At 42.1% G+C, this 13,351-nt stretch overlaps 1 protein-coding gene across 1 annotated transcript in view; it reads left to right on the top strand.

Annotated features, from left to right (window-relative positions):
• Nucleotides 1-13,351, top strand: part of CPAMD8 (C3 and PZP like alpha-2-macroglobulin domain containing 8) — a 161,272-nt gene that overhangs the window by 65,915 nt on the left and 82,006 nt on the right. The window contains exons 20-22 of the mRNA XM_036734810.1: nucleotides 8,722-8,953; nucleotides 11,727-11,880; nucleotides 12,057-12,199. Coding sequence (XP_036590705.1) covers nucleotides 8,722-8,953; nucleotides 11,727-11,880; nucleotides 12,057-12,199 — 529 coding nt within the window. The remainder of the gene's footprint in view (nucleotides 1-8,721; nucleotides 8,954-11,726; nucleotides 11,881-12,056; nucleotides 12,200-13,351) is intronic.

The raw sequence follows: 13,351 nt of genomic DNA on the forward strand, positions 1-13,351 counted from the left end.
GAATAGCTTCATCCTGCACTAAGACTTTTGGGACAGTCGGTCTATCCACACCCAAACCTCTGAAATGGTCCCCAGTCCCTTAGATCTTCAGAGGCTGAATGGGTGACTTATCAGGTATGTTCTGCCACATTTTCCTTTCTAATATGAGCTGGACTATGCAGCTGAGGTCCTTTCCAGCTCTCAACTTCTATGATTCTGGTCCTAGAACCCTGCTTTAATTTAATAACTTGCAATGAAAGGGAGCCCACTATCTTTTCAGCCATCCAACTTGTGATCAGCTAGGATTATTAGAAAGTTTTCCCCTAACATTTAGCTGAAATCTACCTCTCTCTAACAATTCTTCCTCTATCTTCCCCACCCAGAATACCCCCATCCCCTTTTGTATACCCCACCTTGGCTCTAGGACAAATCCATAGTATAGTGTACACTGAACCTACTTTAGCAGTTGTCCATTCTTTTTTATAAGTTAATTTATTTATTTTTAATTTTCAACGTTCACTTCCATAAGTTTTAAATTTTCTCCCCCTCTCTCCCCTCCTCCCCAAGATGGCATGCAATCTGATATAGGCTCTACATATACATTCCTATTAAACATGTTCACATCAGTCATGTTTCATAGAAGAATTAGAACAAATAGGAGTAACCATGAGAAAGAAAAACATAAAACAAAACAAAGAAAGAAACTAGCCTGCTTCGTTCTGCATTCAGACTCCATATTTTTTTTTCTGGAAATGGCATTTTTCCATCATGAGTCTTTTGGAATTGTTTTAGGTCCTTGCATTGCTGAGAAGAACTAAGTCTGTTAGTCATCACACACTGTGGTTGTTACTGTGTGCAATGTTCTGGTTCTGCTCACTTCACTCAGCATCAGTTCATATAAGTCTTTCCAGGTTTTTCTAAAGTCCATCTGTTTATCATCTCTTATAGCACAATAGTATTCCATTACATTCATATACCACAACTTGTTCAACCATTCCGCAATTGATGGGCATCCCCTCGATTTCCAGTTCTTGGCCACCACAAAAAGAGCTGCTATAAATATTTTGTACATGTGTGTCCTTTCCCCGTTTTTACAATCTCTTTGGGAAATGGCCCTAGAAGCAGTATTGCTGGGTCAAAGGGTATGCACCGTTTTATAGCCCTTTGGGCATAGTTCCAAATTGTTCTCCAGAATGGTTGGATCAGTTCACAGCAGTTGTCCATTCTTGACCAGATACTTCAAGGTCAGAGATGACAATTTTTAAAATAAAGTTGAATTCACAAGACATTTTTTTTTCCTTTTTCTTGTGGTGTCACCTGGGCCTGTTTATGGTTTGACCTTAGAGAAAGATGTATTCCAGAGTTCCTAATACAAGTAGGGATTCATCACTGAGTATTCTGCCTCTTTGAGGATATTGGTATGTTTAAACACAATGGACAAGCTGCTCTATTTTTCTCACAACTTCAGAGCTGGCAGGGATCTTGGAGGGTATCTAATTCAATCTGTACCTGGGCAAGAAATCCCCTGCATGCAATCTGCAACAAGTTCTCCTCTAGCTTCTGATGGGACGTAACTCTCAGTGATTAAGAACATACCACTATGGCCTGAAGCGGCCCGCTTTACTTTGGTTATTATTGTTATTTCTTTTTCTACTTTACTTTAAATCATTATTGCCAGTGATTATTTTAATGATGGTTATGCCTATTAATAAACATAATAAATAATTTTAATTTTATGGCACTTGAAGATTTGCAGAATGCTTACCTCACACTAATCCAATGAAATAGTCATAGTATATATAACTATATTATGTATTAAACTAATCACATATAACTGTAGTAGTATAATAATATTTATTATTATCCCCATTTTGCAGATGAGAAAACTGAGGCTTGAAGAGGTTACATGACTTGCTCACAGTTGTACAGCTCACAAGTATCAGATAGAAGAGTTAGATCCAGGCCTTCTCCTTCCCAGGCCCACTGATTTTTCTGCTCTACCACAGCTCCCCATAATTATTAGGAAACTTTTCTTTATATTTAGCTAGAATCTGCTTGTCTGAAACTTTCCCCCTTTTCCTCTTAGTTCTTTCCTCCAGGTCTAAACAGAACAAATCTACTACCTTTTCTACAGGACTGCCCTTGAGATGCGTGAGGAAAGCTGTCATGCCCCTCCCCAAGTCTTCTCTAAGTTAAATAGCCCCGGTTTCTCGGACTGATCCTTGGATGGCAGGCTTCTAGTCGTTCTGCCATTCTGGCCACTGATCTCTGGGTTCATCAATGGCCTTCCTGAGGCGTGATGCCCAGAAGGGAGTACAGTTCTCCAGTTGTTGTGTGACAAGGTAAACACTATCTACCTCATTGCAGATACTAGGCCTGAACTGCCACAGCCTAAGATCATAGGAGCCTTGGTTGGCTGCCGTGGTACGCTCTTGACTCACGGAAAGCTTGCTGTCCAGAACTCTTTCTGCCTTAGTTCAGGGGTGGGGAACCTGTAGCCTTGAGGCTACATGTGGCCTTCTAAGTCCTCAGGTGCAGCCTTTTGACTGAGTCCAAGTTTTACAGAACAAATCCTTTTATTAAGGAGATTTGTTCTGTGAAATTTGGATTCCGTCAAAGGGGTGCACTTGAGGACCTAGAAGGCCACATGTAGTTACCCACCCCACCCCACCTAAACTTTAGCTCCTCCCTCATGTATTTGTGCAGCTGGGTTTTTGTTTTTGTTTTTAGCCCTTTGTTACTTTTAGAATAAGCAGAGAAACAAAGGGTAATGGGAAAAGTGGCCCTGAAATGCTGAATTCTGCCACAAAGAAGTTCTGCAACCTTGGGCAATTCACCTTGCTTCCGTAGGCCTTGGTTTTGCCGTATAGAGAATAAAACATCAAACCAGGTTCTATTTAAGGTTCCTTTCAGTTCTTTTTTTTAATTTAATATATTTAGTTTTCAGCATTGATTTTCACAGGAGATTGAATTACAAATGTTCTCCCCATTTCTACCCCCCCCACTCCAAGATGGCGTATATTCTGGTTGCCCTGTTCCCCAGTCAGCCCTCCCTCCTGTCACCCCACTCCCCTCTCATCCCCTTTTCCCTTCCTTTCTTATAGGGCAAGATAAATTTCTACACCCCATTGCCTGTGTATCTTATTTTCTAGTTGCATGCAAAAACTTTTTTGTTTTTGTTTTTGACCATCTCCCCTCTTCCCTTCCCACCCACCCTCCCTAAGAAGTCAAGCAATTCAACATGGGCCACATGCATATCATTATGTATAACCCTTCCACAATACTCAAGTTGTGAAAGACTAACTATATTTTGCTTCTTCCTAACCTATCCCCCTTTATTGAATTTTCTCCCTTGACCCTGTCCCTTTTTCAAAAGTGTTTGTTTTTGATTACCTTCACCACCATCTGCCCTCCCTTCTATCATCCCCCCTTTTTTATCTTCTTCCTCCTTCTCTCCTGTGGGGTAAGATACCCAATTGAGTATATATGGTATTCCCTCATCAGGTCAAATCTGATGAGGGCAAGATTTACTCATTCCCCCTCACCTGCCTTCTCTTCTCTTCCTATAGAACTGCTTTTTCTTGCCACTTTTATGCGAGATAATTTACCCCATTCTATCTCTCCCTATCTCCCTCTCTCAATACATTCCTCTCTCATCTCTTATTCATCTTCAACTCACCCTGTGCCCTCTCTCTCTCTCTCTCTCTCTCTCTCTCTCTCTCTCTCTCTCTGAATATATATATATATATATATATATATATACACACACACACACACACACATACATATATACATACATACACACTCACATATACATATATATTTACATAAACATATATATATATGCATATTCCCTTCAGCTACCCTAATACTGAGGTCTCATGAATCATACACATCATCTTTCCATGTAGGAATGTAAACAAAACAGTTCAACTTTAGTAAGTCCCTTGAAATTTCTTTTTCTTGTTCTTTTTCTTGATTACCTTTTCATGCTTCTCTTGATTCTTGTGTTTGAAAGTCAAATTTTCTATTTAGCTCTGGTCTTTTCACTGAGAAAGCTTGAAAGTCATATATTTTATTGAAAGTCCATATTTTACCTTGGAGCATGATACTCAGTTTTGCTGGGTAGGTGATTCTTGGTTTTAATCCTAGCTCCATTGACCTCCAGAATATTGTATTCCAAGCTCTTCGATCTCTTAATGTAGAAGCTGCTAGATCTTAAGTTATTCTGATTGTGTTTCCACAATACTCAAACTGCTTCTTTCTGGCTGCTTGCAGTATTTTCTCCTTGACCTGGAAACTCTGGAATTTGGCAACAATATTCCTAGGAGATTTCTTTTTGGGATCTATTTGAGGAGGCGATCTGTAGATTCTTTCAATTTCTATTTTGCCCTGTGGCTCTAGAATATCAGGGCAGTTCTCCTTGATAATTTCTTGATAGATGATATCTAGGCTCTTTTTTTGATTATGGCTTTCAGGTAGTCCAATAATTTTTAAATTATTTCTCCTGGATCTATTTTCCAGGTCAGTGGTTTTTCCCATGAGTTATTTCACATTGTCTTCCATTTTTTCATTCCTTTGGTTCTGTTTTATAATATCTTGATTTCTCATCAAGTTACTAGCTTCCACTTGCTCCAGTCTAATTTTTAAGGTAGTATTTTCTTCAGTGGTCAGGAAAAGGACCTCCTTTTCCATTTGGCTAATTCTGCCTTTCAAGGCATTCTTCTCCTCATTGTCTTTTTGGAGCTCTTTTGCCATGTGAGTTAGTCTATTTTTTAAGGTGTTGTTTTCTTCAGTATATTTTTCAGTATTTTTTTGGGTCTCCTTTAGCAAGTCATTGACTTGTGTTTCATGGTTTTCTCGCATCCTTCTCATTTCTCTTCCCAATTTTTCCTCTACTTCTCTAACTTGCTTTTCCAAATCCTTTTTGAGCTATTCCATGGCCTGAGACCAGTTCATGTTTTTCTTGGGGGCTTTTGTTGTAGGCTCTTTGACTTTGTTGACTTCTTCTGGCTGTATGTTTTGGTCTTCTTTGTCACCAAAGAAAGATTCCGGAGTCTGAGACTGAATCTGGGTGCGTTTTCGCTGCCTGGCCATGTTCCCAGCCAACTTACTTGACCCTTGAGTTTTTCAGCAGGGTATGACTGCTTGTAGACTAAAGAGTTCTATGTTCCAAGCTTGGGCAGATGCGCTTCCACACCAGCACTCCTCCTTCCCCAAGAACCCCCAACCTGGACTGGACTTAGATCTTCAGCAGGCTTTTCACTCCTGCTCTGATCCGCCACTTAATTCCTCCCACCAGGTAGGCCTGGGGCCAGAAGCAACTGCAGCTGTAGTTCTGTAGCTGCCCTGCCCCCGCTGCCCCCGGGGCAGTGGCTGAACTGCAAACTCTATCCCTGTCCCCAGCAGCTTTTCCCATTAACCTTCTCTGTTGTCTTTGGTGTTTGTGGGTTGAGAAGTCTGGTAACTGCTGCAGCTCACTGATTCAGGCTCCTGCTCTGGTTGGTCCACGCTACCCATGCTGGGCTCTGCTCCCCTCAGCTCCGCTCCCCTCTGCTCCCAGCTCCGTGCGGGATAGACCTTACCCAGAGACTATCCAGGCTGTCCTGGGGTAGAGCCTGCTTCCCTCCACCACTTTGTGGGTTCTGCAGTTCTAGAATTGGTTCAGAGCCATTTTTATAGGTTTTTGGAGGGACTTGGCGGGGAGCTCATGCTAGTCCCTGCTTTCCAGCCGCCATCTTGGCTCCGCCCTGGTTCCTTTCAGTTCTAATGTATTATATTCTAAGGACCGTCCCAGCTCTGATGTTCTCTGTTCTGTGTAACAAGGTCCTTTATGCCTTTTGTGGTTCTGATTCCAACTGAAGGAAAAGTTAAATGCACATTTTTACCCTCTTCATCTTACAAATCTAGTTTCAGCCTGATTAAAGCGCTTGACAAAGAGGAAGAATTTGGGTTTTATTGGCCATATGTAATAACAATATATGATCCTTAAATTCAACAAAAGTAGGACACCAGTCCCCGATCAGTGTAGAATCTCACGTTGCTGCGTGCTCAAAGACTGGAAGTACATGTGTATTTTGGCTCCTTGCCTAGAGGAATGAGTGCCCTCATGTGTGAAAATAATACATTAATGCTGGTTATGGGCTGAAATCCCAGGGGAAAGAGCATCTGTAGCCACAAATTGTTCAGCAAAAAACAGTTTGGCTTCTGACCAAGTCTAGGAGGATGGGGCTTGGCCTTAACTTTAAGCTCTTGTTTTCAGGTACCAGATTTGGTTTAGAAGCATGCATTAAAATGTGAAATAAATACATAAAATGCAGGTTTTATAAAAATGAAAGAACTTGGAAAATGAAGCTACCAGCCATTGTGATTGAGAAGAAGGAGAAAAAAGAGGCAGAGGGACATTTGACTGCTGGTTGATATCTGCAGAGTTTCTACGTAATGATTTTTACTGGGCTGAAATTGGCTATGTAGTTAGGGTCTTCCAACTGCTGCTGGGATCAGGATTTGACACTTTAGGCTCAACCTTGCTGGGATGTATCAATGTCATGCCTGTGAGGCAGAATCTAGTCACAGAGACTAGACTGCTTTGGTAAGAAGAATGTGGCAAAATAATAAGTGAGGGATTCAAGTCCTAGAGTCAGGTAAACAATTATCAAGTGCCTACTATGTGCTGGGCACTGGAGATACAAGGAAAGGCAAAAGATCGTCTGTTCTCAAAGAGCTCACAGTCTGATAAGGGAGGCAACATGTGAATAACTATGTATAAATAAGCTATATACAGGATAAATCAAAGAGAATCAACAGAGGGAAGGCACTAGAATTAGGGGGTCAGGAAAAACTCCCTATAGTAGGAGAGATTTTGGACATGAAAGAAGCCAGGGAAGGCAGGAGGTAGAAATGATGGAGAGCATTCCAGGCCTGGGAAACAACCAGTAAAAATGCTAGATTTGTGAGATGAGCGACCTGCGTGAGAAAGAGCAAGGAGGCTAGTGTCACTATATCACCTAAGGAGTAAGAAAACTGGAAAGACAGAAAGCAACCAAATTATGGAGGGGTTTAAAAGCCAAAGGATTTTTAATATTTGGTTCTGGAGGCAAAAGGCACTTTGATTATCTTGAGGCAATAAACTGGAGTTTATTGAGTGTATATGTGGGGGTCTGACATAGTCAAACTTGTACTTTAGGAAGATCAGTTTGACATCCTAGTGAAAGAAAGCCTGGGGGCTGGAGGTGGGGTGGGGGGAGACAAGGCAGGGAGACCAACCAGAAGGCTCTTATTGCAGTAGGCCAGGAGTGAGATGATGAAGGACCAGGATAGTGACAGTGTCAGAGGGAGAGAAGGGATGTATGTCACAAATGTGGTGAAGGGAGAGCTACAAAGACACTTTCAGTTGTATTTGTTTACAATCAGGGGGATAAACAGGGAGAGACAGTGAGCATTGACAGCTTCCCTCTGATTAAAGCAGAGGCAGAGGCTGGGGCCTTTGGGTCATTTCCTATCTGATCACTTAGTACTCCTGTGCCTTTATAGACTTCACAGTGGATCCCTGAAAGACCTCAAGCTTGGTGTTAAAGAAGGCACCATCATCCTATTGTGTGATACAATGAAAGAGCCAGCATAGCAAGTAATAGAATTTTAGAAACAGATCACTCTTCCTGCCATAGACAAGAAGCTGTTAGCTTCTGCATCCAAATCTTTGTGTTCCTATGTGGAAACCAGTGTTGGGCAGTAACCTCATGGATGGATCTTGATTTCTAGAAAGCATTGCAGAAACATGAAATTGTCATTAAAAAGGCAGGAAATGGGTTCAGTCTTTTCCTTTCTCACTGAAGCATGGCAGTGTCTACAACTATCAACCCAGACAAAAACTTCTCTGCTCTCCTTTATCGATAACCAGCTAATAGTTTATCCTGCTTTCACACTTTTTCCTCTTTTATCTTAAAGCTTCTACTGCCAGGGAATATACATCTTTAAAGCTTTCATTCTAAACAGCACCGAAGCATAAGAAGCAGCATTTCCAACTCTGTGGTGTCTTGGTCACCATTTATGTTGAATCTTGGAGAATGTCCTAGAAGGTTTATCTCTCTATCAGTGGTGATGATAGTAACAGGCATAAGGATGTATTTCGATAGCAACATCTGTTATTAAGGCAATAAATTTGGGTTGCTTTCTGCTACCAGCAGTAGTATCAACCATAAATATAGATGATAGATAAATAGATAGATAGACAGATAGACAGACTTTACTTTAAATGGTCAAGAATGGGGCTATCATAAGTAAATTTCAGTGATGGTCTCTGCCCTAAGTGTGTATTTTTCTAATAACATCTGCTGTATGTGATTATTTTAGAAAGGCTATCATCATAAATGCATATTTCAGCAATAGCTGAAATTGTGTCAGCTGTGTTTGTTTTTGCAGTAACAGGGCCTAAGTATGTATTCTTGTAACGATGCCTGCTTTAAGTGTGTATTTCCCCACTGTCGTCTGCTGTAAGAATATATTTCAAGAATAGGATGTCATCAGTGTAATTTCTAGTGGCAGCATCTGCTAAGTGTTACTAAAGCAGTATCAGCCATTAAGTGTGTAGTTCTGTGATCACATCTGCTCTGTGTCTGTTCTTGGAACAGCCTCTGCCATGAGTGCATGCTTGGATGTCAGTGTCAGGGTTGATTGTCAAATATCTGAAAGCCTTTCCCATTGGTTTCTTGGATCTCCAGTTGCCCTCTCTTCCTTTTGCAGTGACCCTTCAGGTGAGGAGTCTCTTCGAGTGGAAGTTCCTGATTCCATCACAACCTGGGTAACAGAAGCCGTTGGTTTATCTGCAGTGCGAGGACTAGGGATCGCCAAACCAACCGAACTGAAGACATTTAAGCCCTTCTTCATAGAATTCACTCTTCCATACCATGTCATCAGAGGGGAGCAAACCAAAATCCCTCTTAGTGTATATAATTACTTGGCCATTTGTGTAGAGGTAAAGACTTTTCTATTATTCTGAGTTTTGAGAGGAAGAACTTCTAACTTATACATAGTTATGGAACATTTTTGAGTGGGAGATGACAGAATCTGAGTGTTACGGGTGTCATGTAATGAGCCCTGGACTGAGAGGCAGGAGATCCGGGGCTTCTACTGCTGCTTTTGCCACTGACTAGGAATACAAAGGTGAACAAGTCACTTCTCTCTGGCCTCAGTTTCTCCATCTGTAAAATGATGAGCTTGAACTGGATGAGCTGTAAAGGGGCCTTCCAGCTAAGGGATTCTGTGATTCTGTAAATTAATGCATCTGACTGAAACATTGGAAGCTACAGGGCATAGTCGATGGGGGCAGTGAGATAGGGGATGAGGATGCCAAAGTCTTAGAAACCAGGAGATGAAGAAGTCTGTGCTAGCTAAGGTTGGGGCACACCCAAGACCTGGGAAGTAAGAAGTCAAGGCAGAGTTGAGGAGTTTGAAGATATCAGCTGCTGGGAGCAACCCTTTGGCACTTGAGAGGCCAATGAAGAAGGAGAGAAGGGCATCTAAGTCTAAGTGTTTGAGGCAGTCAAAGATCCAGAGTGTAGGAGGTTAGCTCGGGGCCCACAACGGATCAAAATGGAAGACTGAACCTTTGTTTGGGACAGCAATGATTTGTCCCTTAGTGTCTTTTACATTGGCTGCTCATGGGCCTCTAGGGCCTGAAAGTATGGGAAGGTAACCTTGGAGAGAAGGAGTCCCATGGCTGTAGGCATGCTATGTTTAAGATTAAGATGGGTATAAGGAAGAAGGGGTACAACTGTGTCCTTACACAACAAAATCAGGGCTTTCCTTGGAGCGGTTAGTACAAAAAGAATTCTGTCCTGAAATTATAAACCTTTGCTAGATCATCTGGTCCTTGGGTGGCAGGGACTGTGTCACTAACCTAACTTGGTACAGAGGCCCGGGGTTAAGAGAAACTTTATAAGGGTGGTTTTCTGAAGTAGACCTTAATGATATGTAACAGGAAAATATTGAAGGGACACTAGGAAAAATGAATTCCTGCTGACATAGAAGGAGAAATAATATTCTTTCTGGGTATGGAAAAAACCAAATCCACCTGTCTTTTGCCCTAAAATGCAGCCTTCTCAGGAAGACAAAGAATGAGAAAGAAAGGTGGAAATATCATCTACATTTATAAGGTTTATGGCATAGCCATAGTGTGGACTACGAAACTTGGAGTCAGTAAGTCCTGGGTCACATCCACTCTCTGAACTTCATTTTTAAAATAAAGGGGTTAGATAAGATGATTTCTCAAGTCCCTCCTAGCTTTGCCATTGTATGATTCAGTAAGTTAATATGACCCCGTATTAGAGCTGGGAGGTGCCTTTTCTAACAGAAAAGAATTCTTAGATTTATAAAAAAGAAGATCTGCTTCATCCAGGAAGGAGCAGAATCTTGGGATTCGTTACCCGCTCAAAGGTGGTACAGACTAGAAGTGTAAATAAGTTTAAAATGTTTGGAAAAATCTCTGCATTACAAATACTTACCAAGTGATTAGTAATGCTTATGGATGGATTCACCACGAGCCTGTTGCTTTCCCCAGCACATTCTGTGTGGCCCGTCTCCTCCCCAGAGTCCTGAGCAGAGGAGCAGAGGGTGTGGTGGAAGGAGCCCTGGAAGGAGAACGAATGGAAGAGTGGGGGTCAGGATGCTCAGAGCCAAGTCCTGGCCCCACCTCGGGCCACTCAGTGGGCCCTAAGTCTCCGCAGAGTCACAATAATTGTCATTTACTTTTTAATTTGCAAAGTGCTGTGATACTCAAAGTAACCCTGGGAGGACCCTATTTTACAAATGAGGAAATGAAGGCAAAGAGAGGTTAAGTGACTTGCCCAGGGTTGTGGAACTAAAGGAAGCCAGACTGAACCCAGGTGGTAGTGGTAGTAGCAGCAGCAGCAGCAGCAGTGATAGCAGTAATAGCCAACAGTTACGTAGCACTTACTATGTGCTGAGCGCTCTGTAATTACCACTTCATTTGATCTTCACAGCAACCCTGGGAGGTAGGTGTGATTACCCCCATTTTACAGACGAGGAAGCTGAGGCAAAGAGAGGCCAAGTGACTCACCTAGGGTCACACAGCTAGTAAGTGTCAGAGGCCAAATTTGAACTCAGGTCTTCCTGACTCCAAGTCCGGTGTTCTGTCCGCTTGACCATGTAGTTGCCACCTACAAAATGAATGGTGTGACATAATCATAGAATGTTAGCATTGGAAGAGACCTTATGTCTCTTAGGTCCCTTCCGTTTGATGCCCTTATGTGGTGCTTGAGCCTAGCTGGATAGCTGAAGAAGAATCAGTCCCCCTCCACTAAGGAGTTTTCAGTGCAAAACAGACTGAATCAATGTAGACAAAAGTCAGTCTGTTTCAAGATGTAGAAAATGTGGGTCATGAACCTTCTTTGTTAGTCTCCTAGATTCTCTGTGGATGGTGTTACTGGAGATTATCAAGGAAGACATTTGAGATGGGTTTCTTCATTACCGGTTAACCCTCCCTTAGACAATACTGTTTGCTCCTCTTACAATGTCTTTTCTCCCAAGGTGTCTTCATTTGTCTCTTAGATCTGGACATTTACCTTTTCTTTCAAGTGGTTTGATGTTATCCAATCAGTGTGTCAGTGCAGTGTTTCTAGTCCACAGTCTATTCACAGGGTGGGTTGAATTTTTCCATGAGAGGTGCTGCTTATGTTCTAGGCACTCTGGGATCCATAGGTAATACAATCAGAGAACATTGTTTGCAGGTTTACGTGAAAATTTCCGTTCCCAAAGGCATAAAGTTTGTTGGACATCCTGGTAAACACCATCTGACAAGGAAAAAATGTGTGGCGCCGGGAGAAGCAAAGCCCACTTCCATAGTCTTGGCTTTCAGTGAGCTCGGCCTCAGCAACATTACAGGTAATGCCCAAGAGCTTTTACCAAGTGTCAGGGAACAATTCGTGTTTGGTTGGATGTTGTGTGTCCTGATGCCTGTCCTTAATAACAAGGGTGGTGCTTCCATGGGATGGGTTCTGAGGCTCGGGAGACTTCATCAGTACATTTCTCTTCCTCCTTTCCCCCATTCAATTTTGCAGCAAAAGCATTTGCTTATGGTGAAACAAACTGTTGTCAAGGCAATTTTCAGATCCCAAAAGGCAGCAAACATCCAGAGGATAATTACTTTGACAAAAGAACTCCAGTTGGGACAGATTACATCAGAAGTAGTGTCATTATTGAGGTAAGGAGATATACATACATGTTTGGCCAAAGTCAGATTTTCATAATGAGGAACAAAAATCCAGATTGTTTGGTCAGTGGGATATACAAGGCCTCAACAATTCCCCCAGGTTTCCTCTGTCACCGGTGCCAATTATGGAGTAAAAGCACATTTGGAGCTTTCTGCATTTGACTGGTTATCACAGGGGGAAAAAAAACAAACAAAAACAAAACTGTATTTTGTCAAGGGGGAACTGGGTGTGAGACAAAGAGAAATGCCTTAGAACAGGAATGTTTCTCCAGTATGAAATAATTAAGGTAAGGTTTGGGATTTCATTCACTCTGTCTTATAAGGGAAGGCAGTGCTTATGTTATCGGAGTGTAGTGCACGAGAAAGTGACCACATGTGGACATTACTGTGAGAAGCAATGAAGTGGCTTGTAGAAAGTGTCACAGGGTGGGAAGATGTGGGTTCAATTCAAGGTTCTGTCACTTGGCTAAGTTACTGACACAAAGTACCTTAATCATTTTCCCTTCTCTGAACTTCAGTTTGCTCTTCTGCAAAATGGGGATAATAATCCATGCCCCACCCTCATAAGACTTTTGTTAAGTATTTCTCTGCAGCCTCACTCTCCCAGGCTAAGAGCTGTCCAAAGGTGCCCTTGCTGCAGGATAAATCCTCATCTCATTTACCCTTGAACCTGCTTCTGGGGAAGTCCTAATGGTGTGTGACGGAAGAGCTTTAATAAAATATTATTCTTAAACCTTTACCATAGTTGCCAACTAACCAAGATGGCTATCAGAATCAGGAGGAAGAAATGATGCCCTTCAGTCATGTATTTGTAAACACACCGAATTTTTGAAAGGGCCCATGACATATGTCTTGCCAGTGCATTACAGTCTCCCAGAGCATGTCGAAGCTTCTCTGCACCATGGTTTCTCTACTTGTATGTCACTCCCATGGTTCTCCAGAGCCCTTAAGGGATTAAGGGGCATCTAGTGTCTGCTCTTGGCTCAAGTTCCCACCAGTTATGTTCCCTCAGTTTTATTGGGGTAGCCAGCAGCCAATTCTATTTAACCATTTACCAGATTTGCTTTTACAAAGGAGTATTTGCTTCAGAGATATAGCAATAAGAAACAGACATCCCCTTCCAACACTTGGGGTGCCTAATAC

The sequence above is a fragment of the Trichosurus vulpecula genome, chromosome 1 (genome assembly GCF_011100635.1).
Source record: "Trichosurus vulpecula isolate mTriVul1 chromosome 1, mTriVul1.pri, whole genome shotgun sequence".
Lineage (NCBI taxonomy): Eukaryota > Metazoa > Chordata > Mammalia > Diprotodontia > Phalangeridae > Trichosurus > Trichosurus vulpecula.